Source organism: Bufo gargarizans, chromosome 1 (assembly GCF_014858855.1).
Source record: "Bufo gargarizans isolate SCDJY-AF-19 chromosome 1, ASM1485885v1, whole genome shotgun sequence".
Lineage (NCBI taxonomy): Eukaryota > Metazoa > Chordata > Amphibia > Anura > Bufonidae > Bufo > Bufo gargarizans.
Window position 1 is genome coordinate 352,183,878 of NC_058080.1, and position 26,757 is coordinate 352,210,634.

At 44.6% G+C, this 26,757-nt stretch overlaps 1 protein-coding gene across 3 annotated transcripts in view; it reads right to left on the minus strand.

The window, feature by feature from the left end:
- Nucleotides 1-26,757, minus strand: part of LOC122919628 (protein mono-ADP-ribosyltransferase PARP14-like) — a 185,419-nt gene that overhangs the window by 148,883 nt on the left and 9,779 nt on the right. For 2 of the 3 annotated variants that reach the window (XM_044268765.1, XM_044268781.1), the window contains exon 2: nt 20,562-20,638. In XM_044268765.1, the coding sequence (XP_044124700.1) occupies nt 20,562-20,609 (48 nt within the window). In that variant the 5' untranslated portion in view covers nt 20,610-20,638. Of the gene's footprint in view, nt 1-11,235; nt 11,275-20,561; nt 20,639-26,757 lie in introns of all 3 variants that reach the window. The other variant, XM_044268773.1, reaches the window with a different exon arrangement.

Here is a 26,757-nt window from a genome sequence, read left to right on the forward strand (position 1 = left end):
AATTTGGACGACTTTCTAATTCCATAGATCATACAGTGCAAAAGATAGTACTACAGTTTTTCTTTTCCTATTAGGTGCTCACCATACAGCCTTCGCTTAGTCCTCCAACTAGTCTTGTAATAGCTCTGGTATGGCAATTTGTTACTGCAGGAACCACTTTTATGTAATTATTCGCAATTGTAACTGTATTGAACGGAAGCCTGTTCTTCGCTTTAATTTACTTTTTATATCCTGTTATACATGCATTTGTGATATAGAACATGGTTATTTATATTATGGTCAATCTTATATTTATTTTTATATGGTCAGTGTCTGCCGTATGTTGAATAAAAAATCTCTACTATCAAGACCAAAATCTACATGCTGTAGTTGTATTTATTATTAGAAACAGGGTTGGAACCCTACACAGCAATTTCTCGGAGTGCGACAAAGATTTATTGTAACATTGTACTTCATGATAGTGGTAAATTTGAGTCATATATATCACCTTTATAAAAATCCTAAATTTACAAAAATTACAATTTCTCTGCTTTTAAGGCAGTGATACCTCAGAAAATAGTTATACTTTACATTTCCCATATGTCTACTTTATGTTTTCATAATTTTGTAGATGTAATTTTAAAGACATTATAAGGCTTAGAATTTTAGAAACAATTCTACCTCTGTGAACCATTCAAGCGCTGTATTCCCCATGCCCAGCAATCCTGAAGAGGGGGGAATATTGTGATCCTCACAGTCACAGACTGTGGGGATCAGAACCGTTTTCCGGGGTCAATCCTCTGAAAAACTAGCCAATCAGAGCGATCATCAGATTTCCCTCATTTGTCCTGGGCCAGTTAACAGAGATACCTGGCTGTATGCAAAACTTTCACCATGTCTGCAAACATAGTGGTAGTTTAATTCCACAACGAATATACTCATCACGGAGCAATAGGTAGCAGTGCTCCATGACGTGTATATACGCCATACAGCGTTAAGGGATTAATGGGATTTTCTGTGAATACTTGGGTTTGTAACAGATATGCTCATGTAGCTGCTTTTTTTAAATCTTAAATTTGGAACATCTCGACCCATTATAACCATGCAAACAAATCACTCTGGTTTGTTTCCATCCTGTACAGTATGTACCTGTCACAGGTAATGGGGAGGGGAAAACACCAGATAACACACAGAAGGAAATAGACCGGTGTCTAGGCCTCAAAGTGAAGGGAGAGGGATGGTGACATCCTAGGAATCCCTAGACCTCTCCCTGACTCCAGCCAATATGAGTAGACCCTGATGGATCTGTAAGACCTGTCTCACGTGATCCTGATGCTTCTCCATGTCGAGGGAATAAATTAAAATATCATCCAGATAAACCACCACAAACCTGCCCACCAGATGATGAAAGATGTCATTGATGAGATGTTGAAAAACAGCAGAAGCATTGGTCAACCCAAAAGACATGACCAAATTCTCAAAATGATCTTCAGGGGTATTAAAGGCCGTCTTCCATTCGTCCCCTTCCTTGATCCTTACCAGATTATATGCCTTATATACCTTGGCACCGACCATCTGATTGAACAAATCTGGGATCAAAGGAAGGGGATAGGGATCACGGACAGTATTGCGATTAAGCTCTCGGAAGTCCAAACATGGCCTAAGAGTTCCGTCTTTTTTTTTTTTTTTTTTTTTTACAAAGAAGAACCCTGCAGCCACTGGCGATTTTGATGGTCTAATATGACCTTTAGCCAAGCTCTCGGTGATATATTCTCGCATGGCTACTCTTTCAGGTTCAGAAAGAGTAGATATGCGGAAGTCAGGCACCTCCAAAGACAGTCCCTGCATACGATCGACCAGTGCAGAAAACAAACAAAATTACTTTTTTTGGGCGGTTGATAATGTCACAAGTAATGGGGAGGTGAAAACACCAGATAACACATAGACGGAAATAGATCGGAGTCTAGGCCTCAAAGCTGGATGGAGACCTCTCCCTGACTCTTGCCAATATGAGTAGACCCTGAAGGTGTAAATACTCATACACCGGAATCTTAGCCGTGGAGACCCTGGAAAGCCCTAGGAGTGGTGGCAGGGAATGAGACTACTGGTTCCTTCCCAGAAAAGAAAAACATTACAAAATTACAGCTACAGTCATAAATGATTATTTTAAAGGACTTTGATGCAAACTGGAAAACTCAAATAAAAACGATAAAGGAACCATTCCAGTGATGATCCTTCATTGACCCAATGTCCAATCCAACTTTTTTAAATCAGATACTTTTTATTATATTTCTACAAAAGCATTGAAGGTTCAGATGGGTGTTACCATTTAGGGGGCGTCCCTGCACAGTCCAACACTATCCAATTAGTGCTGCCAGTGTCCGACTGTGCAGGGACACCCCCTGCCGCCAACTGGTAACACCTATATGGACCTTTGTTTCAAACTGCTAATGATTCATTCATTCTAGCAGGAATAATAAAAGAATAGTGCAATATAGAATCATAACAATAGATGCTCCAGAATTGTTATTACAAGGAGAATACAAGTACTGTATTTTTTGCTTTAAAAAAAACGCACCTAATCATAAGACACAGAGGAGGAAAATAAGAAAAAAATATCTTTCATCAGACCCCCAATCTTTATCAGTCCTCAGATCAGACCCCCTTCTTCATCAGACCTCAAATTAGTACCCGTACTCACCAGACCTCAGATCAGACAGTAAAATAAATAAAACAACTTAACTCTCTGGACAGCACTGTAACTCTGCAGATCCAGGATGCCTTTCCTGCACTCACCGCTCCCTCATCTTCTGCTGGTGTCTCGCTACACTGTGGCCTAATGACACACAGCATCAGGTCACGATGCACGCCTACGTGTACTACATCCTGAAGCTATATGCAGTCAGGACACAGCACAGCGCCCAGAAGACCAGAGAGTGGTGAGTACAGCCAACACTAGCAGCACTACACTCATTGCACCTCACACTTCCTACATACTAATGAGCACTTTTATAATGAAAGCACTCATTAGTATTCGCTATATAAGACAAACTGCCATTTTCCCCCACTGTGTCTTATAAACCAAAAATATGTTAGATACTAAAACAGACATGTCAGAGAGGTGACAGGTCCTTTTTAAGGCCAAGTGTGCAAGCAATTATCGTGAGCTGCTTGTTCCCAATAACTGCCTTGTTTCTGGGCAGCAGATGGCTGTTTACACAGTATGATCTTCTGTCCATAATCAATGATTTAGGCGACAGCGATGCTTTCAGCCAATGAACGTGTGTTTGCTCATTCATCCGGTGACCAGCACCACTTTTACATAGAAATAATTGGAAACTAGTGACCCTAGAAATGCCCTTTCCCGATAAGTGTCCTGATTATCAACCTGTGTAAAAGGGCCTTTATTAACCCTTTCATGACCAAGGGTCATTGATGCCCCAGTGTCCAGGTCAAAATTTACAAATCTGACATGCGTCACTTTATGTGGTAATAGCTTTGGAACACTTTTATTTATCCACGCCATTCTGAGATTGTTTTCTCGTGACACATTGTACTTCATACGTCATACATTTGAGTCAATATATTTCACCTTTATTTATGAAAAAATCCCAAATTTACCAAAAATTTGGAAAAATTAATTTTTTCTGCTTCTAAAACAGAAAGTCATAATAAAATATTTATTACTTAACATTCCCCATATGGCTACTTTACAGGGAGTGCAGAATTATTAGGCAAGTTGTATTTTTGATGAACCCAAAAAACTCATTAATATCAAAGCTGAATATTTTTGGAAGTAGTTTTTAGTTTGTTTTTAGTTTTAGCTATTTTAGGGGGATATCTGTGTGTGCAGGTGACTATTACTGTGCATAATTATTAGGCAACTTAACAAAAAACAAATATATACCCATTTCAATTATTTATTTTTACCAGTGAAACCAATATAACATCTCAACATTCACAAATATACATTTCTGACATTCAAAAACAAAACAAAAACAAATCAGTGACCAATATAGCCACCTTTCTTTGCAAGGACACTCAAAAGCCTGCCATCCATGGATTCTGTCAGTGTTTTGATCTGTTCACCATCAACATTGCGTGCAGCAGCAACCACAGCCTCCCAGACACTGTTCAGAGAGGTGTACTGTTTTCCCTCCTTGTAAATCTCACATTTGATGATGGACCACAGGTTCTCAATGGGGTTCAGATCAGGTGAACAAGGAGGCCATGTCATTAGTTTTTCTTCTTTTATACCCCTTTCTTGCCAGCCACGCTGTGGAGTACTTGGATGCGTGTGATGGAGCATTGTCCTGCATGAAAATCATGTTTTTCTTGAAGGATGCAGACTTCTTCCTGTACCACTGCTTGAAGAAGGTGTCTTCCAGAAACTGGCAGTAGGACTGGGAGTTGAGCTTGACTCCATCCTCAACCCGAAAAGGCCCCACAAGCTCATCTTTGATGATACCAGCCCAAACCAGTACTCCACCTCCACCTTGCTGGCGTCTGAGTCGGACTGGAGCTCTCTGCCCTTTACCAATCCAGCCACGGGCCCATCCATCTGGCCCATCAAGACTCACTCTCATTTCATCAGTCCATAAAACCTTAGAAAAAATCAGTCTTGAGATATTTCTTGGCCCAGTCTTGACATTTCAGCTTGCGTGTCTTGTTCAGTGGTGGTCGTCTTTCAGCCTTTCTTACCTTGGCCATGTCCCTGAGTATTGCACACCTTGTGCTTTTGGGCACTCCAGTGATGTTGCAGCTCTGAAATATGGCCAAACTGGTGGCAAGTGGCATCTTGGCAGCTGCATGCTTGACTTTTCTGAGTTCATGGGCAGTTATTTTGCGCCTTGGTTTTTCCACATGCTTCTTGCGACCCTGTTGACTATTTTGAATGAAACGCTTGATTGTTCGATGATCACGCTTCAGAAGCTTTGCAATTTTAAGAGTGCTGCATCCCTCTGCAAGATATCTCACTATTTTTGACTTTTCTGAGCCTGTCAAGTCCTTCTTTTGACCCATTTTGCCAAAGGAAAGGAATTTGCCTAATAATTATGCACACCTGATATAGGGTGTTGATGTCATTAGACCACACCCCTTCTCATTACAGAGATGCACATCACCTAATATGCTTAATTGGTAGTAGGCTTTCGAGCCTATACAGCTTGGAGTAAGACAACATGCATAAAGAGGATGATGTGGTCAAAATACTCATTTGCCTAATAATTCTGCACTCCCTGTATGTTGGCATCATTTTGGAAATGTCATTTTATTTTTTTAGGATGTTAGAAGGCTTAGAAGTTTAGAAGCAATTCTTACAATTTTTATGAAAATTTCCAAAACCCACTTTTTAAGGACCAGTTCAGGTCTGAAGTCACTTTGTGGGGCTTACATAGTGGAAACCCCCATAAATGACGCCATTGTAGAAACTACACCCCTCAAGTTACTCAAAACTGATTTTACAAACTTTGTTAACCCTTTAGGCGTTCCACAAGAATTAAAGGAAAATGGAGATGAAATTTCTAAATTTCACTTTTTTGGCAGATTTTCCATTTTATAATTTTTTTTTTCTTTAACACATTGAGGGTTAACAGCCAAACAAAACTCAATATTTATTACCCTGATTCCGCGGTTTACATAAACACCCCACATGTGGTCGTAAACTGCTGTACGGGCACACGGCAGGGCGCAGAAGGAAAGGAATGCCATACGGTTTTTGGAAGGCAGATTGTGCTGGATTGGTTTTCTGAACGCCGTATGTTTTTTATTTTTCTGCCGATCGTCTTGTGCAGGGGCTTGTTTTTTGCAGAAAGTGTTGAGGTTTTTATTGGTACCATTTTTGGGTACATAGGATTTTTTGATCATTCATTATTACACTTTATGGGGCAAGGTGACCCAAAAATTGGCTGTTTTGGAACAGTTTTCATTTATTTATTTTTACAGCGTTCATCTGAGGAGTTAGGTCATATGATAGTTTTATAGAGAAGATCGTTACAGACGTGGCAATACTTAATATGTATACTTTTTCTTATTTTTTTAAGTTTTACACAATAATAGCATTTCTGAAACCAAAAAATGATGATGTTTTAGTGTCTCTATAGTCTGAGGGCCATAGCTTTTTTATTTTTTGGGCGATTGTCTTAAATAGGGTATCATTTTTTGTGGGACGAGGTAATGGTTTGATTGGTACTATTTTGGGGGGTCATACACCTTTTTGATCACTTGCTGTTGCACTTTTTGTGATGTAAGGTGACAAAAATGGCTTTTTCTTTACACAGTTTTTTTTTTATGGTGTTTATCGGACGGGGTCTATCATGTGATATATTTATAGAGACGGTGATACCTATTAGTGTAGTTTTTTTATTTTTCATTTTTTATAGGAAAAGGCAATTTATTTTTTTAATTTTACATTTTTAATTTTTACTTTTATTTATTTTTTCACATTTTTTTATTTTTTTAGCAAGTCCCTCTTGGATCTTGAAGATCCAGTGGGGCTGTACTATACTTTGCAATGCTCTTGCATTGCAAAGTGTAATACATTCAGATGCCCTGTAGGTGGCAACAGTGGACGCTTTTGCAAAGCGTCCGGTTGCCATGGCAACCATCGGGGCTGCCATCGCAGCGCAGCAGCCCTGATAGTGGAGAGAGGGAGCCCCCTCCCTCTATTAACCCCATGGATGCCGCTGCCACGGCAACTATGGGGTTACAGAACTTACAGCAGACTGTCAGCATAGAGCCAGGTGGGAGTGGTTTGGTGATATTCGCCGGCCGCCGCCTGATGACGTATGCGGTCCAGCGTGGAATATGCGTCGGGGCTCATCTGGTTGCGTCATACGCACGCTGCCTTGTGGTGGCGCGTGCGATGACGCATACAGACATGCGCATTGCCAGCTATGGGACGCGGGACGGATGGCGGGGTCTTATGGGTGATGGCCTCAAATGGGTATGTTTTGTGCCAGCTGATTAGTGTGTCGGTGTATGCTGGTTTCACATACAGGTGTGTTGCATATAAATTTTTAATCCTATTGGTTACTTAGCGGTGTGGGTGGACTTATGAATAGCTATTTATAGGCTGTGATTTTTAGTGATTGCTATGCTTGACAAAGGCTAACATTAGCCGAAACGTTGCTGCGAAATGCTTTTTTATGACCTGTTATGAGGAGTGTTCCTGAATAAAGAAACCTTTGGTGAGACGCTGCTGTGGCTTTCCTATTTTTCTACATGCCATTGGACCGCTTTGGATCTGCGATCCCCTGCTCAGCTGCTGCGTAAACACCATTCCCTGCTCTTCAAAAGCCGTTTGTGTTGCTGCTCCTGAATATATTTATTTTATTTGTCAGCATAGAGCTGACACTCTGATGATGGCGGAGGCTCAAGAATGGAGCTGCCGCCATCAAACACAGCAGGGGAGCAGGCGAGGGGCAGCCAGCAGGAGGCGGACTCAAGGAGGGGGCAGCACTGTGGATACAAGATGGGAAGATGGGGCACAGATGGGGGGGCTGCACAGATCGGGGGGGGGGGGCCTGCACAGAGCAGGGGGGCTGCACAGATGGGGGGGGGCTGCACGGATCGGGGGGTGGGCACGAGGACACTGATTTCAAGCTCTGATCTGCAGAGCGCAGATCAGAGCCTGAAATCGGCATTTTTTCACTGCCGCGAACCGATTGGTTAGTCTGCACAGACTAACCAATCGGATCGATTGCCGGCAAGGGGCCACTCTGATTGGTCCTTTGCCGGCATTACTGCACTGTATGCTGTCCGTGACAGCATACAGGGCAGGGGCAGAAGCTTTAATCCAAGAGCTGCCAGAACGTTTATATACGTGGTAGCTGCACTGGGTATGTGCAGCTATCACGTATATATACAGATTGCGGTCGGGAAGGGGTTAAAGGGAACCTGTCACCGGGATTTTGGGTATAGAGCTGAGGACATGGGTTGCTAGATGGCCGCTAGCACATCCACAATATCCAGTCCCCATAGCTCTGTGTGCTTTTATTGTGTAAGTCAGGGACAGGACTCATCTCAGGTTAATTTGCATATGTATCAAATCTTTTTTTTTTTTTTACACAATAAAAGCACACAGAGCTATGGGGACTGGGTATTGTGGATGTGCTAGCGGCCATCTAGCAACCCATGTCCTCAGCTCTATACACAAAATCCCGGTGACAGGTTCCCTTTAAGTAACCCGAGACGCTCAGAAAGGGGAGGGACTGTCAGCAATCAGTTGACAAATAAGCAGGGAAATAATAAGGGCAAATTATAGAATTCCCCCCTCACTAGTTTCTGGAGTAAGAAAGTCGCAAACGCAGTGTTTTCCACCAGCTCTTTTTAGAACATCAAAAAGGGCCGTGGCCAGGGAGGGGAGGGTCCAGCAAGTCACATTTACAATCTTTTACATCAGTTTTCTGGTGTGAAAGTGTAAAACACCGGTCTATGATATATTTAAACAAAACTGTAGAGATAATTTATTATAGACATTTCTGCTGGCAAGGAGAGCAGAGGCAGCTAAGAATGCTGCCTCTGCATATTACAGTTGTCAATCTTCAGCATTTAGTGGAATGTTGAAGATGGATTCTCCTTACCAAATCCTACTTAGAGGGTTGCTAAGGGGACACTTTACAGCAAGTTTTCTACTCAAAGTTTACTTATTTACCTTATAAAGTATATTTCATCACTAGCACTACACTTAAAAAAAAAAAAAAAGTGAAATAGTAGTTACACTGTAACAGTCGTTTCAGTTTATTTTTAAAACAGTGTAGGAACAGTGATGTTAGACATTTTTATGATATACTTTATTAGGGAATTACATTTCTTTTTACTAGAAAACGGGGTGTAAAGAGTCTTCTTAGTAAGGCGTTAAGTAAGCGTTGCTAAGGAGAGGCCATCTTCCACATTATACTGAGCGCTGAAGACGTATTTGTGTAACATACATTGGTTTTCAACCGCCTCTTGTCACTACCCCAGTCTATGTACATGTGCCCTATCACTGCCCATCACCCTGCCATCACAAATTTCTGGGCCCCATACAGGCAAACCATGTGCCCCGCCCCATCGCACATTCATAGCCATAACAGCCATGGGTTGTTTTTTTTGCATTTGCTCGTTCATTGGGCATTTGGAGGCAATATTAGACTGCCAGATGATCGCTAACAAGTGTTCAAAGGAATTCTCATTAATGATTATCTGCCAGAATATCTGGCAGTCTAATACACCCTTAGAAGGTGTTGTCAAGGTTCAGAGCCTGATGTGAGCATCGGAGCATTTCATGCTCTGATGTTTTCCCTTGCCCTGCACTGTAATGGGCTTTTTGTTTATATTATTACACTTCTAGGCGGAGGCTTCTGCCAAGCAGTGTTCCTTGTGATGTCATCGGCATTAATGGGTGGGCTTTAGCGCTGCCCTACCTATTTTACAGGCTAGAGCATGGCTAAAGCCCGCCCATTAGTGTCGATGAAGTCAGTGGGATTACTGTTAGGTGGAAGCCTCCACCTAGCTTTACCCATGGAGAGCCCAGTATGTCACCGGATAAAAAAAAAAAAAAAAAGCCTTTTCCCTTTGCAATTCAGTGCAGGGCAAAGGAGAGCATCGGTGCACGAGATGCTTCGATGCTCATATCAGGGGGCCTGTCTGGGTGAAAATGTGGATATGTCCAGATTCAACCCTGAACCCGGACAACCCCTTTAAGAATCTAAGAACTATATAAAGGACCATTCATTATGTGTTGAGTAGTAGAAATGTAAGATAGCATTCAAGAAAGGGTTAGAGGCAGAGCTTATCTAAAGACAAATAGCATTGAAGGGTATAAGTAATTCAAGAATGGATGATGTAAAATTAATAATTGGGCAACAATTGATTAGGCAATTTGTGGTTTGCTTTCAAACACTTGAGGGCCCCTTCTGCCAATTACCTGATGAACGAATGAAAAGCTTGTTCATCGAGTAATAGATAACTCATGTGGACACAAAAAAACTTCACTTGCCCACAGCATATTGTACTGTATAAACATGCTCTGCAGCCGGCTAATAATGGGGTCGAGCGATGAGATTAGTGACACCTTCTCCCCATACTGAGCAGAAGATCGCTGCATATAAATGCAGCGGTCTCCTCCGCTCACGAGCAGACTATTGTTTGGAGGGAACACTTCCTTTCCGACAATCTGCTGCTATATCGTCCTGTGCAAAGGGACCTTTAGGCATAAGAAGCCTTGAACTTCATGGAACTATCCATTTTTTAAATCAATTAACTATGTAACTGAAGTGTGAAGTGTAGGAAAATGCAGTCGGCCATGTTGTCCTAGTCAGCCGTATTACATCTCTAGAAAAATTAAATAGACAGTGGCTCAACCGACCTGGATATTGATGGTTCGGTGCACGCCCCACTAGTGTTTGGTGCGAATATTCGAATAGTGAATATTATTCGCGAATATTTAGAATATAGTGATATATATTCGTAATTTCGAATATTCTAGATTTCTTTTTCATCAGTAACCTCCTTTCTTGCTTGTGGGCGAATGAGAAGGCTGCAATGTCTTAGTTTGAGCTTAGCAACATCCCTAGCAACCAACAGGAAAGCTGCCTACCCCTTACTTTATAAGAACCTCCCCAGCGGCCCTTGTATGCAGTATTTTGCAGATCTGAAAGAGACAGCAGTGTCATTGCTGTGCTCTGTGCTTTCCTGTGTAATTACATTAAATAGTTAGTGTATGTATATATATATATATATATTACAGATAGTTAGTGGGAGATAGTCAGTGTAGGTTAGATAGTGATATAGTGTAGGTTCTGTTGTCCATACATACATGCTGCATACATAGTGCTGTACATACAGACATAGTGCTGTGATGTCACAAGTTCACAACAATACTTAGTGCACCAATCACTAGTAAGTAGTCATACCTGTTAAAATGTGAAGTTGCATGTATTGCGCCAAAATATTTGCATCATTAGTGCTGATTTTCGCACTCTATCTGCATATAAAGCTATTCTAATGTTCTGCTGTGCCAACCATTTTCTCTAGTGTCAGGAAACTTATACCAGCTTAAAGAATGTAGCATAAGTGACTCACACCTGTATTTCGCGCACATTACGCGAATACTACATTGCCGATTTTCACAATCAAGAATATAATCTCAAATTCTCAAATATATGACGAATATTCTACAAAATATTCGCAAAATATTGCAAATTTGAATATTGCCCCTGACACTCATCACTATCGATAAGCAGGGATAAGAAGAGACAATTAGGAGCCACTCACCTATTCAGTGCCACATGGACAGCCGATAAACATGGAAAACTGTGTAAGGTGTGCAAAAAATATACAATTTATTGAAGACGCCAAGGATAGTATACCACTATGCATAAAACACTTAAACAACACTGAATAATAGATGTGGTTTGTGGATGCACAATCGGATGATTGGCCAAATTCACCAGTCATCCGTCAAACAGATGTAGAGAACTGTACATGTATATAACCCAGTGTTAGCTGAATACATGTGAAAATAAAGATAGAAAAAAAATTAAATAAAGTTGAACACAGCGTATATTAAAAATTACTGTTACAAATGAATGCAATAAAAACAATAAAAATGCAAAGAAAATGACTGCTTGCAGTAGCCCAATTATTTGATGACTCAATAGATAAATGCAGTGCCTAAATACTGGACTAGGGTCCAGAATTTCGACACTGCATTTATCTATTGGGCCATCTCTACCTTAAAAAACGTAGTGAACTAGTAACTTGTTCATTAGTATGCCTTGCTTTCATGTGCCGCAGCGGTAAGGCATACTGCACCCAGCCGTGTTCATCCTGTATTGAGCTTATGAGCTACTGAATAAAGATTGAAGCAAGAAAACTTCAGTTGTGAGTCTTCTACTTTTGGAGGTAGCCATATGGTAATGTTGACCTACTGAAACGTAAGGTAACTCGAGACTTGTAATGGCATCCCAGTAATGGATTATTGTACTTAACCCCTTAAGGACACAGCCCTATTTCACCTTAAGGACCAGGCCATTTTTTGCAAATCTGACCAGAGTCACTTTAAGTGCTGATAACTTTAAAACGCTTTGACTTATCCAGGCCATTCTGAGATTGTTTTTTCGTCACATATTGTACTTCATGACACTGGTAAAATGAAGTCAAAAAAATTATTTTTTTTGCACCAAAAAATACCAAATTTAACAAAAATTTGGAAAAATTAGCAAATTTCAAAGTTCCAGTTTCTCTACTTCTGTAATACATAGTAATACCCCCAAAAATTTGGATGACTTTACATTCCCCATATGTCTACTTCATGTTTGAATTATTTTGGGAATGATATTTTATTTTTTGGGGATGTTATAAGGCTTAGAAGTTTAGAAGCAAATCTTGAAATTTTTCAGAAATTTACAGAAACTCAATTTTTAGGGACCAGTTCAGGTCTCAAGTCACTTTGCGAGGCTTACATAATAGAAACCACCCAAAAATGACCCCATCTAAGAAACTACACCCCTCAAGGTATTCAAAACTGATTTTGAATACGTTGTTAACCCTTTAGGTGTTGCACAAGAGTTATTGGCAAATGGGGAGGAAATTTGAGAATTTTATTTTTTTGTCTAATTTTTCATTTTAACCCATTTTTTCCACTAACAAAGCAAGGGTTAACAGCCAAACAAGACGGTATCTTTATTGCCCTGACTCTGCCGTTTACAGAAACACCCAATATGTGGCCGTAAACTACTGTACGGCCACACAGCGGGGCGTAGAGTGAAAGGTGCGCCGTTTGGTTTTTGGAAGGCTGATTTTTATGGACTGGTTTATTTACACCATGTCCCATTTGAAGCCCCCTGATGCACCCCTAGAGTAGAAACTCCATAAAAGTGACCCCATCTAAGAAACTACACCCCTCAAGGTATTCAAAACTGATTTTACATACGTCGTTAACCCTTTAGGTGTTGCACAAGAGTTATTGGCAAATGGCGATGAAATTTGAGAATTTCATTTTTTTGCCTAATTTTCCATTTTAACCCATTTTTTCCACTAACAAAGCAAGGGTTAACAGCCAAACAAGACTGTATCTTTATTGCCCTGACTCTGCTGTTTACAGAAACACCCCATATGTGGCCGTAAACTACTGTACGGCCACACAGCGGGGCGTAGAGGGAAAGGTGCGCCGTTTGTTTTTTGGAGGGCTGATTTTTATGGACCGGTTTTTTGACACCAAGTCCCATTTGAAGCCCCCCTGATGCACCCCCAGATTATAAACTCCATAAAAGTGACCCCATCTAAGAAACTACACCCATCAAGGTATTCAAAACGGATTTTACAAACTTTGTTAACCCTTTAGGTGTTGCACAAGATTTAATGGAAAATAGAGATACAATTTCAAAATTTCACTTTTTTGGCAGATTTTCCATTTTAAATTTTTTTTTCCAGTTACAAAGCAAGGGTTAACAGCCAAACAAAACTCATTATTTATGGCCCTGATTCTGTAGTTTACAGAAACACCCCATATGTGGTCGTAAACCGCTGTACGGGCACACGGCAGGGCGCAGAAGGAAAGGAATGCCATACGGTTTTTGGAAGGCAGGTTTTGCTGGACTGTTTTTTTTTACACCATGTCCCATTTGAAGCCCCCCTGATGCACCCCTAGAGTAGAAACTCCAAAAAAGTGACCCCATTTTAGAAACTACGGGATAGGGTGGCAGTTTTGTTGGTACTAGTTTAGGGTACATATGATTTTTGGTTGCTCTATATTACACTTTTTGTGCGGCAAGGTAACAAGAAATAGCTTTTTTGGCAGCGTTTTTTATTTTTTTATTTACAACATTCATCTGACAGGTTAGATCACGTGGTAATTTTATAGAGCAGGTTGTCACGGACGCGGCGATACCTAATATGTATACAATTTTTTTTATTTATGTACGTTTTACACAATGATTTCATTTTTAAAACAGAAAAAATGTTTTAGTGTCTCCATAGTCTAAGAGCCATTGTTTTTTCAGTTTTTGGGTGATTATCTTAAGTAGGGTCTCATTTTTTGCGGGATGAGATGACGGTTTGATTGGCACTATTTTGGGGTGCATATGACTTTTTGATCGCTTGCTATTACACTTTTTGTGACGTAAGATGACAAAAAATGGCTTTTTTTACACCGTTTTTATTTTTATTTTTTTACGGTGGTCACCTGAGGGGTTAGGTCATGTGATATTTTTATAGAGCCGGTCGATACGGACGCGGCGATACCTAATATGTATACTTTTTTTTATTTATGTAAGTTTTACACAATGATTTCATTTTTGAAACAAAAAAAATGATGTTTTAGTGTTTCCATAGTCTAAGAGCCATAGTTTTTTCAGTTTTTGGGCGATTATCTTAAGTAGGGTCTCATTTTTTGCGGGATGAGATGACGGTTTGATTGGCACTATTTTGGGGTGCATATGACTTTTTGATCGCTTGCTATTACACTTTTTGTGACGTAAGATGACAAAAAATGGCTTTTTTTACACCGTTTTTATTTTTATTTTTTTACGGTGGTCACCTGAGGGGTTAGGTCATGTGATATTTTTATAGAGCCGGTCGATACGGACGTGGCGATACCTAATATGTATACTTTTTTTTTATTTATGTAAGTTTTACACAATGATTTCATTTTTGAAACAAAAAAAATGATGTTTTAGTGTTTCCATAGTCTAAGAGCCATAGTTTTTTCAGTTTTTGGGCGATTATCTTAAGTAGGGTCTCATTTTTTGCGGGATGAGATGACGGTTTGATTGTTACAATTTTGGCGTACATGGGACTTTTTTGATCACTTTTATTACCTTTTTTTGGGAAGTAAGGTGGACAAAATTTCAATTTCATCATAGTTTTTTATTTTTTATTTTTATGGCGTTCACCGTTCGGGTAAAGTAACATGACCGTTTTATAGATCAGGTCGTTACGGACGCGGCGATACCAAACATGTGTAGGGAATTTTATTTTTTTAATTTTTAATCAGTGATAAATGTGTTTTTTGATTTTTACCTTTTTTTCACTTTTTTTTTGACCCAGACCCACTTGGTTCTTGAAGATCCAGTGGGTCTGATGTCTGTATAATACAGTACAGTACAATATATATTGCACTGTACTATATTTTACTTACACTGAACAGATCTATGCTTTCAGCACAGATCTGTTCAGCACCATGGACAGCAGGACGCCTGAGAGGCGTCCTGTTGCCATGGGAACCTTCCCCGTCTGCTCAGTTATGGTCAGAACTGCGCAGACGGGGAAGGGTAAGGACGGGGCTCTGGGGGGGCTGTCTGGGGGCTCTCTCCCTCTCCATTGAGGGGCTGCAAAGGCACTGCAGCCCCCCGATCGGAGAGGGAGGGAGCTCCCTCTTACTGTTAACTTTTTCCATACAGCGGTCCGTACGGACCGCTGTATGGAAAGGGTTAAACGGCTGACATCGCATCACCGATGTCAGCCGTTTATACCAGGGTGCCAGCAATGTGCTGGCACCCTGGTATACCCACTGTACACCAACGATTACGCAATAGGAGGCGGGCGGGGGATCGCGATCCCGCCTGCCGCACCGCCCGCCTCCCGCACCGCCCCCACCGCCCGCAACACCCCCCCTGCACCTCCCACCGGGCTAAAATCATTCAGAGGTGCAGGGGGGGTAATAAATATATATTTTCGCCACACTAAAGTTTCTGATCGCCGCGGTCAGGGACCGCAGCGATCAGAAACTGCAGAAAGCGCAACAAACCGCAGGTCTGAATTGACCTGCGGTTTGTTGCGATCGCGGACATGGGGGGGTCACGGGACCCCCCCGCGCATTTAGCCGAGGTGCCTGCTCAATGATTTGAGCAGGCACCTTGTTCCGATCACAGCCGGCCGCACGGCAGTGATCGGAACAACACATGACGTACCGGTACGTCATGTGTCCTTAAGGACTCGGGAAACATGCCGTACCGATACGTCATGTGTCCTTAAGGGGTTAATTGACCCTTCTAGTATAGGGTGTTGATATATTTATGATTGTGCCTAATTTGTGAAGTGTTAATGACAAAGTTAGTAATAGATTTCAAATTTTTTTGTCAGTACTAGACATTAAAGGGAACCTCCCAAACCATCCCAAGTCGCCAGCAGTACCTGCGTGTAGCCCGTATTGTGTTTCTGATGATGCCTTTCTTCCTGAAGGCAGATGCGGCAAAAGTACTGAAAACGTTTTATCCCCTGCCGGCGCGCTTCTCCACACATGCTTGAAGTCACAGAGGCAGAGGCCTCCTTGCTTCAAGTCACGGTAACCGCGCCCCCTTCCGTGCCCCTTCGCTGTGACTGACAGCCGGCTATTCGTCAAAGCCAGCCAAACTCTCGTGCATAAACGCTGTCAGTCACAGCGAAGGGGCAGGGAAAGGGGCTTGGTTACCGTGACTTGAGGAAAGGAGGCCTCTGCCTCCGTGACTTCAAGCATGTGTGGAGAAGCGCCTGGCAGGGGATAAAACAACGTTTTCAGTACTTTTGCCGCATCTGCCTTCAGGAAGAAAGGCATCATCAGAAACACACTGCTGGCTACACGCAGGTACTGCTGGCGGCTTGAGGTGGTTTTCGGGGGTGACAGGTTCCCTTTAATCCCATTACAATAACAGGTGCTAGAACATTAGTGGATAAACATTAGTAGGAACAGTCTATATTAAATGCCACTGGCAATAACTGGTGGCTGAAACTGGTAGCTGTGGCTGAGACTGCTGGCACTGTGACTGGTGGCTGCGGCTAGTGGCGCTGAGGCTGCTGGCAGCGACTGGTGGCGCTGAGGCTGCTGGCAGCGACTGGTGGCGCTGAGGCTGCTGGCAGCGACTGGTGGCGCTGAGGCTGCTGGCAGCGACTGGTGGCGCTGAGGCTGCTGGCAGCGACTGGTGGCGCTGAGGCTGCTGGCAGCGACTGGTGGCGCTGAGGCTGCTGGCAGCGACTGGTGGCGCTGAGGCTGCTGGCACTGTGACTGGTGGCTTAGACTGCTGGCACTGTGACTGGTGGCTTAGACTGCTGGCACTGTGACTGGTGGCTTAGACTGCTGGCACTGTGACTGGTGGCTTAGACTGCTGGCACTGTGACTGGTGGCTTAAACTGCTGGCACTGTGACTGGTGGCTTAGACTGCTGGCACTGTGACTGGTGGCTTAGACTGCTGGCACTGTGACTGGTGGCTTAGACTGCTGGCACTGTGACTGGTGGCTTAGACTGCTGGCACTGTGACTGGTAGCTAAGACTGCTGGAACTGTGACTGGTGGTTGTGGCTGGTGGCACTGACTGATGGCGGAGACGGTTGGAACTGACTGGTGGTGCCGAGACTGCTGGCAGCGACTGGTGGCTTAGACTGCTGGCACTGTGACTGGTAGCTAAGACTGCTGGAACTGTGACTGGTGGTTGTGGCTGGTGGCACTGACTGATGGCGGAGACGGTTGGAACTGACTGGTGGTGCTGAGACTGCTGGCAGCGACTGGTGGCTGAGACTACTGGCAGCGGCTGCTGTCTGTGGCCGAGAGTGTTAGGACTGTGTGGCTGTGTGATGCACGAACTGTAATGGCAGCGCTCTGACGTGGAGAGCACATCAAAACCTGCGAGCGGTGGCAGAGATTGGCTGGCGCGCAGGTGTTGGCAGCGTGCAGATCGCCGTGTGATGATTGGTTGGTGCACCGTGCGCCCTGGTGTGGGCGGCGCGGTTGCGTGTGGGGTGGCACGCTGGTGTTTGCGCTGTGTGGAGTGCCCTGTGTTGACTGGATGGCGCTCTGACAGTTCACTTATCAGCACACATGCACGAACACGCAACCCTGAGCACGCACACAGGGCTTTTATTATAGTAGATATATATCCTCTATAATAAAATCCCTGTGTGCGTGTGCGTCCGTGCCGATTAGTGAAGTGTGCATGCGCGCTGTGCCCAGCTCCGCCATGCCTCCGCCTCCCCCTCAGTCTTCCTCTGCAGCCGACTCACACCCGTGATGTGGGCGGGCCCTGCAACCGCCGCCTGCCACAGTGTATCCTTCACCACACCCCCTTACGCACCACCCACACCTGCGCACTGAGCAGAGAGTGGCCTCGTACCCGCTGCAGCATCGCATCCAGGAGTTCATAGCACCCTGGGTATCTGGCAGCACAGGGGGCACATGTTAGTCCCCGCAGCGGCCGCATCCTCCTCGCTCCTATTTCTCACTAACCCCACCCACCAAAGTCAGGAAATGGATGCACAGTAACAAGTGAGGGAAGCTATCACGGGCTGGGAGCATAATAGCATTACACTCCAACGCCCATCATTGTATACATATCACACAGGAATTTTATTATGTAGGATTACACTCAAGCCCGCATCCTTCTACATAGTAAAAGCCTTGTGTGAGTGCCCTGTGTCCGTGTGTGTGTGTGTCGTTTGTTATACTGGGCATGCGAGGTGCGGGGACCTATTAACACACAGCACTCCACACACCGCCCGCACCTGCGCGCTGCTGTGCCCAGCTCCGCCTTGCCTCCTCCTCCCTCTCCAGCTTCCTCTGCAGCCGTGTCACACCCCAGGATCCCCATCATTATACACTTAATACACTCCAACCCCCATCATTATACACATAATACACCCCAACTCCCATCATTATACACATAATACACCCCAACTCCCATCATTATACACATAATACACTCCAACCCCAATCATTATACACATAATACACTCCAACCCCAATCATTATACACATAATACACTCCAACCCCAATCATTATACACATAATACACTCCAACCCCAATCATTATACACATAATACACTCCAATGAGGGCTGTAATTTAATGATGGGGGTTGGAGTGTAATATGTGCCCCCTGTGCTGCAGGTGTGAGCGGGGCGTGCGAAGCGCCGTGTGTTGATTGGCTGGCATGCCACGCATACGCACTTCACTAATCGGCACACATGCACGGACGCGCACGCACACAGGGATTTTATTATAGAGGATGAGCAAATCAAATTGTTCTATGACTCCTAAGACAATATAATAGGTCTGCATGTACTGAACGTGATATAAAACTTTCATAGAATCAACGCTTACCAAGTATACAAAGGGGTGTAGCATACCTTTCGCATATAAATATTTTTATGTGTCAGGGTATAAATAATAATGTTCTGATGTCATCACGTAAATTAATAATATATAGTGATGATGTCAAGTCTGTGAATCACTGAAGTGCAGTGGACTGTAGCATTTTAAGCTGTGTCATCCTTGGTATAAAACTCTACTGTTTAAGAAAAACATCACCATTTCCTCCCATTCTACACTTTGCATTCTGTATCCTGCCTGACCCTTTATTCTACTTACTCCATGACCTGCTTTGCTGATTGGCTGAAATCAATCACGTAAATTCCTTTCCATGAAGAACCGTTTCTAGAGCCTATTTTAGCTGCATTACATTTGCATTGGAAAAATTGTGTACGTTTTGCTGATCACTAGCAGCGATGTGCCATTTCGGAACATGTGGCCACTAAGGCAAGTGAATGGTCACAGCGATCACGGGACCAATCCACGTCTGGTCCAAGGGGGACCGGAAAAGGTCAGGAATGGGGCAGTGGTAAGGGAACAGTAGGACTGCGGTCAGGTGTTTTTAAAAAATTTTTATTGGGCACAGGTTAGTAGTGATGAGCGGCAGGGGTCATATTCGAATTCGCGATATTTCGCGAATAATTTTTAGAATATTCGTCGAATATTCGAAAATTCGCAAAAAAAAATTCTTGCAAAAAATCGGCAAGGTAATGATTGTGTAATATGAGAATTTTCGTAATTCGGATTCTAATTTTTATTGCGAATTTTTCAACTTTAAGACAAAGAAGATTATAGCACTATGTTAGCTAAATTACTCTATATTAGTTTTTTTCGAATATTCGCTATATTGCTATATATTCTTGTTTTAGAATATTACAAATATTCGAAAAAACGAAGTTATAGCAATATAGCGAAAATTAGAAACAAACGAATATAGAGCAATTAAGCTAATATAGTGCTATAATCTTCTTTGTCTAATAGTTGTAAAAGTTGAAAAATTTGCAATAAAAATTCGAATCCGAAAATTCGAATTACGAAAATTCGCATGCTACACAATAATTACCTTGCCGATTTTTTCAAGAAAAAAAAAATCGTGCATTTTCGAATATGACCCCTGCCGCTCATCACTACTCCTAAAGTCAAGTATATTGCAGCCTTCTTATTGGCCCACAAGCTAGAAGCAGGAAGGGATCATGTGTACTGATTAAAAAAAAAAAAAAAAAAAAAAAAAAAAACAACGAATATTCGAAATTACGAATATATAACTATATTCGAAATATTCGCGAATTTTCGAAGTAGCTATATTCGCGATAAAAATTTGAAATTCGAATATTCGTGATCAACACTACAGGTTAGGACCCTAGAGTTGTTGTTGTTGGCTTCTAGGCCTTTAATGGCATGTTTAGACCTTTATAGAGTATACTTTTATAGCCGGCATGTGTATTAGGGGTAAAGCTTCTTTATATCATGTGCAGTCCATGTCTTATGTTGAATTTACACACACCGACTGAGCAGGCAATTACACCATAATGGATGGAACTTACAGAATCCGGCTCTTCTGAGAAGTGAACTACTCTGCTTGTACGCGACATGGTGGTGGGGTTAACAGTAATCTCTCTCACTACAAAAGAAGCAAAGAGAAGGCTTATACAATGACCACAAAAACAATAGGTATGTACTATATAAAGGAGTCTCTGGTAGAAATTTAATTAATTTTTTCAAACTGGAGAAAATACTTGTACAATATGACCGTTACATGTTATACTGTGTGGACACATCTACTGTACATGTAAAACAGCATGCAAAAAAGACAGCCCAAATACATGTATATAGCTCCCTATCTGTGAAGGCCAATAATGCCAAATACGGCTAAAAACTGGCATTACTAACTACCCTGATTTCCTTGGTCCTTGTCATGTCTTCTCTGCAGTATATGCCAGATATTGGGGATGGAAATCTGCCCTTATTGTCTCTTTCATCCTCTTTATCCCGGAAAGTTAGATCACATTCTCACCTCCTCCCTCCTCATTTGAACCCTCTGCCAACCATAACCCTAGATTGACTGAAAACCATGTCATGAAATGTGCTAGAATTCTAGTACAAATTGCAACAACAAAAAAGTGGACTACATAGCATTCAGGCAGCTGCAAAAGGCACCAAATTTATTTAAAAAATATGCACTGGAGGTTCTTATCAAAATCTTGTCAAATGTAAAAAGAGTCAAAAAGGTTAGAAAAAAGGTATACATGAGCTTTAGTGAGCAGCAATGAATTTTTCATGCCACACAATTATAAATTTGGTGTCATTTGCAGCATTTTCACCAAATTGTAAAGTAAGGAATTTTGTGACAAATTGCAAAATCTTTGCTAAATCTTCCCCAATCCCCCAAAAACTGCAACATACATCAACTTTTATACATAAAAAAATAAAATAAAAATAGTACACATAACCATAGTGTAAAAAATGGCATATCAAAATTAAATTCATGCAGGATCAGTAATAATCAGAAGATCACAAAAGCAAGCTTAGGGCTCATGCACACGAGTACGGCCCGTGTCGGTGCTGCGGACTGCAAACAGCTGGTGTTTGCAGGCTGCAATACATGTATGGGCCGCACACATTCATGTGCATGAGACCTCATATTTGCTCGCAGGCAACCACCAATAATACAGAACGTGGCAATACAGGTACAGTACAAAGGGCTGCAATTTGTTAAGGAATTGGAAGAATCAAGATTAAATTACACTCTGTACATTGAAGAGGCCCAGAGGGGAGGCACACCAAATACCACGCACCCGCTGAAATTTGTCAGGACATCCATGGTTTTTATAAACTATTCTCTGATATGGGAGTATATTATTTCCTTAATTCTTCCATTGAGAAAAGGAAGCAAGTCTCTCAGCCATCCATCTCATGGCAATAGATTTTCTAGCAAAAACTAAAAAGTGCCTTGAAGGAAAATCCATTCTTAGGGTCCATTCACGCGTCCGCAACTTGGGTCCGGATCAGTGGTCTCCCGCTGCACTTGGAATACTCACCTTTCAGTAGGGGGTCTCCAGACACTCCACAGAACGTCCATGGTCCAGAGAGGCCGGACCTGGACGAAGGTAAGTGGAGGGCGCCATGATGGGTTTTGGTAGGAAGGGCCGGGTGGGAATTGGTTAACCGTGGGGGGGGGGGGAGGAGGAGTTAGGGTGATTAGTGGGGTGGAGTTTAGGGGGTTAAATAGGGGTGACCGGCAGTTAGCCGGCGCCATTTTTTGTGAGGAGAAATCTTGCTGCGGCTTACCATGTCGGCCGTAGAGGAGTTGTTGCAGCAGCTGCGGGCGGAGGTCCGAGGTCCGGAATGGCTACAGGGTCAGGTAGCCGGTCTGCTGAGCGGGGGGGGCGGCGGGTGCTGTTAACTCGCCGCCGGGCGTTACACGGCCGCGGCGGGTCCGGCCGCCGGCGCCTGAGCCCTGAGGATACCCCCGGGTCCGGCGCCCCTCCGGGGACCCTCCGCGCCGGGGGGCCGTTGTTCAGACTCCCTCCAGGTCCTCCCGGCGTGGGAGGAATCCATGCGGTCGGCGGGGCCCAGTGGGAGGCGGGGCGGCAAGTGCTCCGTCTCCAGCAGCCTTCAGTGTGGTGGCCGGAGCTGGTACTGCAGGCTTCCCTCTCCAGGAGGGGGGGGGGGGGGGGGAGAGCTGCTCGGCGTGGGAGAGGCGGCAGTGGCAGCAAGGGACACGAGGCTGTGCACCAGGATGGCGGCGTGGTGCACAGGCCTTTGCAAGGTGACGGACAGCAGGCCGCTGGTCCTGCTCATCAGGAAGAAGAGGAGGAAGGCTCGTGTTCGGCGCGCAGCGCGTCCAGCGTAGAGGAGGCTGGGATGCCCGGTCCGAGTAGCAGAGTGGCGTCCGGCGTGGTCGTTCCGGTGACGGGGTCGCATCGTCAGGATTCAGGACTGCCAGCTGCGGGGTTCACAGCGCCCCGGCAGCCAGGTGAGGCGGCGTTGGGTGCTTTTCTTGCGCTGGCGCAGGGGTCGGGGCTGGGGGGTGTCGGTGGGGGGCAGGTTGATATGCTTGCGGGTTTGGGGCGGTTATTGTGTGGGCTGGCGGGTGTGGAGTCGGGGGGTAGTGTGTCCAGGGGGGGCCCTTTGCAGGTGTGGGGGGTTGGGTCTGGTGTGGGCATAGGGCCGGGGGGCGTAGGACCGGGGGGCTCGGGTGTCGCGGCGGCGGCTTCTGTGTCGGTGCAGACACAGGCTGGCGGCGACGAGGAGCGGCCGCGGGTGGATGATGCTGCCCGTGGGGAGGTTTATGTGTGCTTTGAGGGCCCGCTGGGTGCGCACTTGAAGCAGGAGGTCAGGGATCGGATTTGGCAGGGGGAGTACGTGGATATTTTTTCACTGCTCCCCCTGGAGCGTTTTAATCTGGACGTGGCGAGGCGGGACGGGTCGAAGAGGGAGGAGGATGAAAAGCGGCGTTATAGGCTGATGCCGCGTACGTTTGCAAATTGGCTGCAGGCGTTCGCCATTTTGGCTAGCGTGATTGGGGAGCGGGCGCCTGACAGCTGTTCGGGGCTGTTCTGCTATTTGGACGCGATTGGGGAAGCGTATAGGGTGTATGGGGGTTCGGGGTGGTTGAGGTATGACGAACAGTTTCGTCAGCGGAAGGCGGTCCGCCGGAGTATGCTGTGGGACCATAAAGATATAGGGTTGTGGATGAAAGTGATGGCGCCGGTGAGGTCTGGGCAGCCCTTTCGGGGGGAGCAGGGGGGATCAGGTCAGTCGGGCTTTGCAACGGCAGCGGCCAAGGGATTGTGTTTCCTTTTCAACGAAGGGAGTTGCAAGTTCGGCCCCAAGTGCAAGTTTAAGCACGAGTGTTCTTCGTGCGGGGGGGGGGGGAGGTCACGGGGCCAGCCGTTGTTTCAAAGGGGCGAGGCAGAAAGGGGGCGAGGCTGGTGGAAAAGGGCAGGATGCCGGTGCGGGTGGACGTGGTGGCGGGGTTCCTCGATAGGTACCCGGACAGGAGGGCGGCAGAATTTTTGCGGAAGGGATTTGCGGAGGGGTTTAGCATTCCGTCTCGCCCGGTGGAGAGGGGGTTTGGGGTTGGTAGGAACTTGAGGTCGGCGTTGGAGCACAGGGAGGTGGTGTCGGAAAAGCTGGCCAGGGAGGTGGCGCTGGGTGAGGGGAGAGCTGGTGGCACTGGAGTGAGGGGAGAGCTGGTGGCACTGGAGTGAGGGGAGAGCTGGTGGCACTGGAGTGAGGGGAGAGCTGGTGGCACTGGAGTGAGGGGAGAGCTGGTGGCACTGGAGTGAGGGGAGAGCTGGTGGCACTGGAGTGAGGGGAGAGCTGGTGGCACTGGAGTGAGGGGAGAGCTGGTGGCACTGGAGTGAGGGGAGAGCTGGTGGCACTGGAGTGAGGGGAGAGCTGGTGGCACTGGAGTGAGGGGAGAGCTGGTGGCACTGGAGTGAGGGAGAGCTGATGGCACTGGAGTGAGGGAGAGCTGATGGCACTGGAGTGAGGGAGAGCTGATGGCACTGGAGTGAGGGAGAGCTGATGGCACTGGAGTGAAGGAGAGCTGATGGCACTGGAGAATAGTGGTGCTGATGGCACCTGGGGGAACTGATGCACTTGGGCCGATCGCACAGGGAGGAACGAAGGGTGTTGGGGACTGATGGTAGGGGGTCTGTTGAGTCTATTAATTCATTTTTTCTTATTAGATTACTTGATTAATCGTAAAAAATAATCAATAGAATACTCGATTTCCAAAATAATCGTTCACTGCAGCCCTACAACAGACAAATTGGTTATCCTCTTTTTTTTTTTTAATTGACAACCTATTCTTAGGATAGGTCATCGATTTCAAATTGGTGGGCACCGACTCCCGAAACCCCCACCGATCAGTTGTTTCAAGAGAAAGCAGCGCCCGTCACAACTGCAGAGGCGAGCTGGTGCAATTACAACTCAGCCACCCCATTCACCTCTATGGGACAGCTCTTTCCTGTTCAAATGAATAGAACAGAGCTGTAGCATTGAGGTGATTGGGGACGCCATAGCTGTAATAACACCTGCACACCGCTGTGGTTGTGCCAGCAAGCAGTTAAACAGTAAAGAGAAGGCAGCACTTGTACTAATGCTGCTTTCTCTTCAAACAGCTGATCGACAGAGGTCCCAGGAGTCAGACCCCTGCTGATCTGATATTGATGACCTATCCTGAGTAAGTCATCAATACAAAACAAGTGGACAAACCCTTTATATTACATTAAGAGGTCACTCACACGACCGTATGGTTGCCATGCCCATGTTGCAGACCACAAATAGCGGTCCACAGTGCACAGGCACCAGCAGTGTGAATCCCGTATTGAGAGGTGGACCCATTGACTTGAACGGGCCCGCAATCTGCAAAATACAGCAAAAGATATGACAGGTTCTATCTTTTGCGGTGCGGAAGCACGGACCCAAATGCCCACGAAAGCGCTTCCGTGGGCCTCTGATCCATGCTTTCACTCTGCGAAAGATAGTACCTGTGCTATCTCTTGCCGTTTTTTGTGGATCGTGGACCCATTCAAGTAAATGGGCCAGCATCTGCAGCATGGAGTTTACACTGCTGATGCCCATATATTGCAGACCACAAAATGAATTTGTCGTGTGCAGGGGGCCTTAGACTGCATTCACACGACAGTGAAAAATGTCAGTGTGATGGCCATTTTCAGAACGAATGAAAGTCTATAGGGCTATTTACATGGCCGTTTAACGGCCAAAGAATAGTGGCTGTTAAGAAATAGAAATCAATGGGCCCATTTTTAATGGCCATTTAGACAGGAGTGCACCCATCTAATGACCATTAAAAACAGGTACAGTATGTAAAAAGGGGCCTTTCAGTTGTTAAAATAAAAAATATATACCTCACCCACTTGCAAGCGAGGATATACTTACTCCACACTGTTGGCAGCAGGACCAGACACTTCCAGTGTCGTGACATCACATGATCACACTGAAGGTGTCAATTCCTTGTGCCTCCACTGTGGAGTAAGGCCTTTTTAACACAGTCAATGGGGCACATACAAACCGGATTCCAAAAAAGTTGGGACACTATACAAATCGTGAATAAAAACTGAATGCAATGATGTGGAGATGCCAACTTCTAATATTTTATTCAGAATAGAACATAAATCACGGAACAAAAGTTTAAACTGAGAGAATTTACCATTTTAAGGGAAAAATATGTCGAATCAGAATTTCATGGTGTCAACAAATCCCCAAAAATTTGGGACAAGGCCATTTTCACCACTGTGTGGCATCTCCCCTTCTTCTTACAACACTCAACAGACGTCTGGGGACCGAGGAGACCAGTTTCTCAAGTTTAGAAATAGGAATGCTCTCCCATTCTTGTCTAATACAGGCCTCTAACTGTTCAATCGTCTTGGGCCTTCTTCGTTGCACCTTCCTCTTTATGATGCGCCAAATGTTCTCTATAGGTGAAAGATCTGGACTGCAGACTGGCCATTTCAGTACCCGGATCCTTCTACGCAGCCATGATGTTGTGATTGATGCAGAATGTGGTCTGGCATTATCTTGTTGAAAAATGCAGGGTCTTCCCTGAAAGAGATGACGTCTGGATGGGAGCATATGTTGTTCTAGAACCTGAATATATTTTTCTGCATTGATGGTGCCTTTCCAGACATGCAAGCTGCCCATGCCACACGCACTCATGCAACCCCAAACCATCCGAGATGCAGGCTTCTGAACTGAGCGTTGATGACA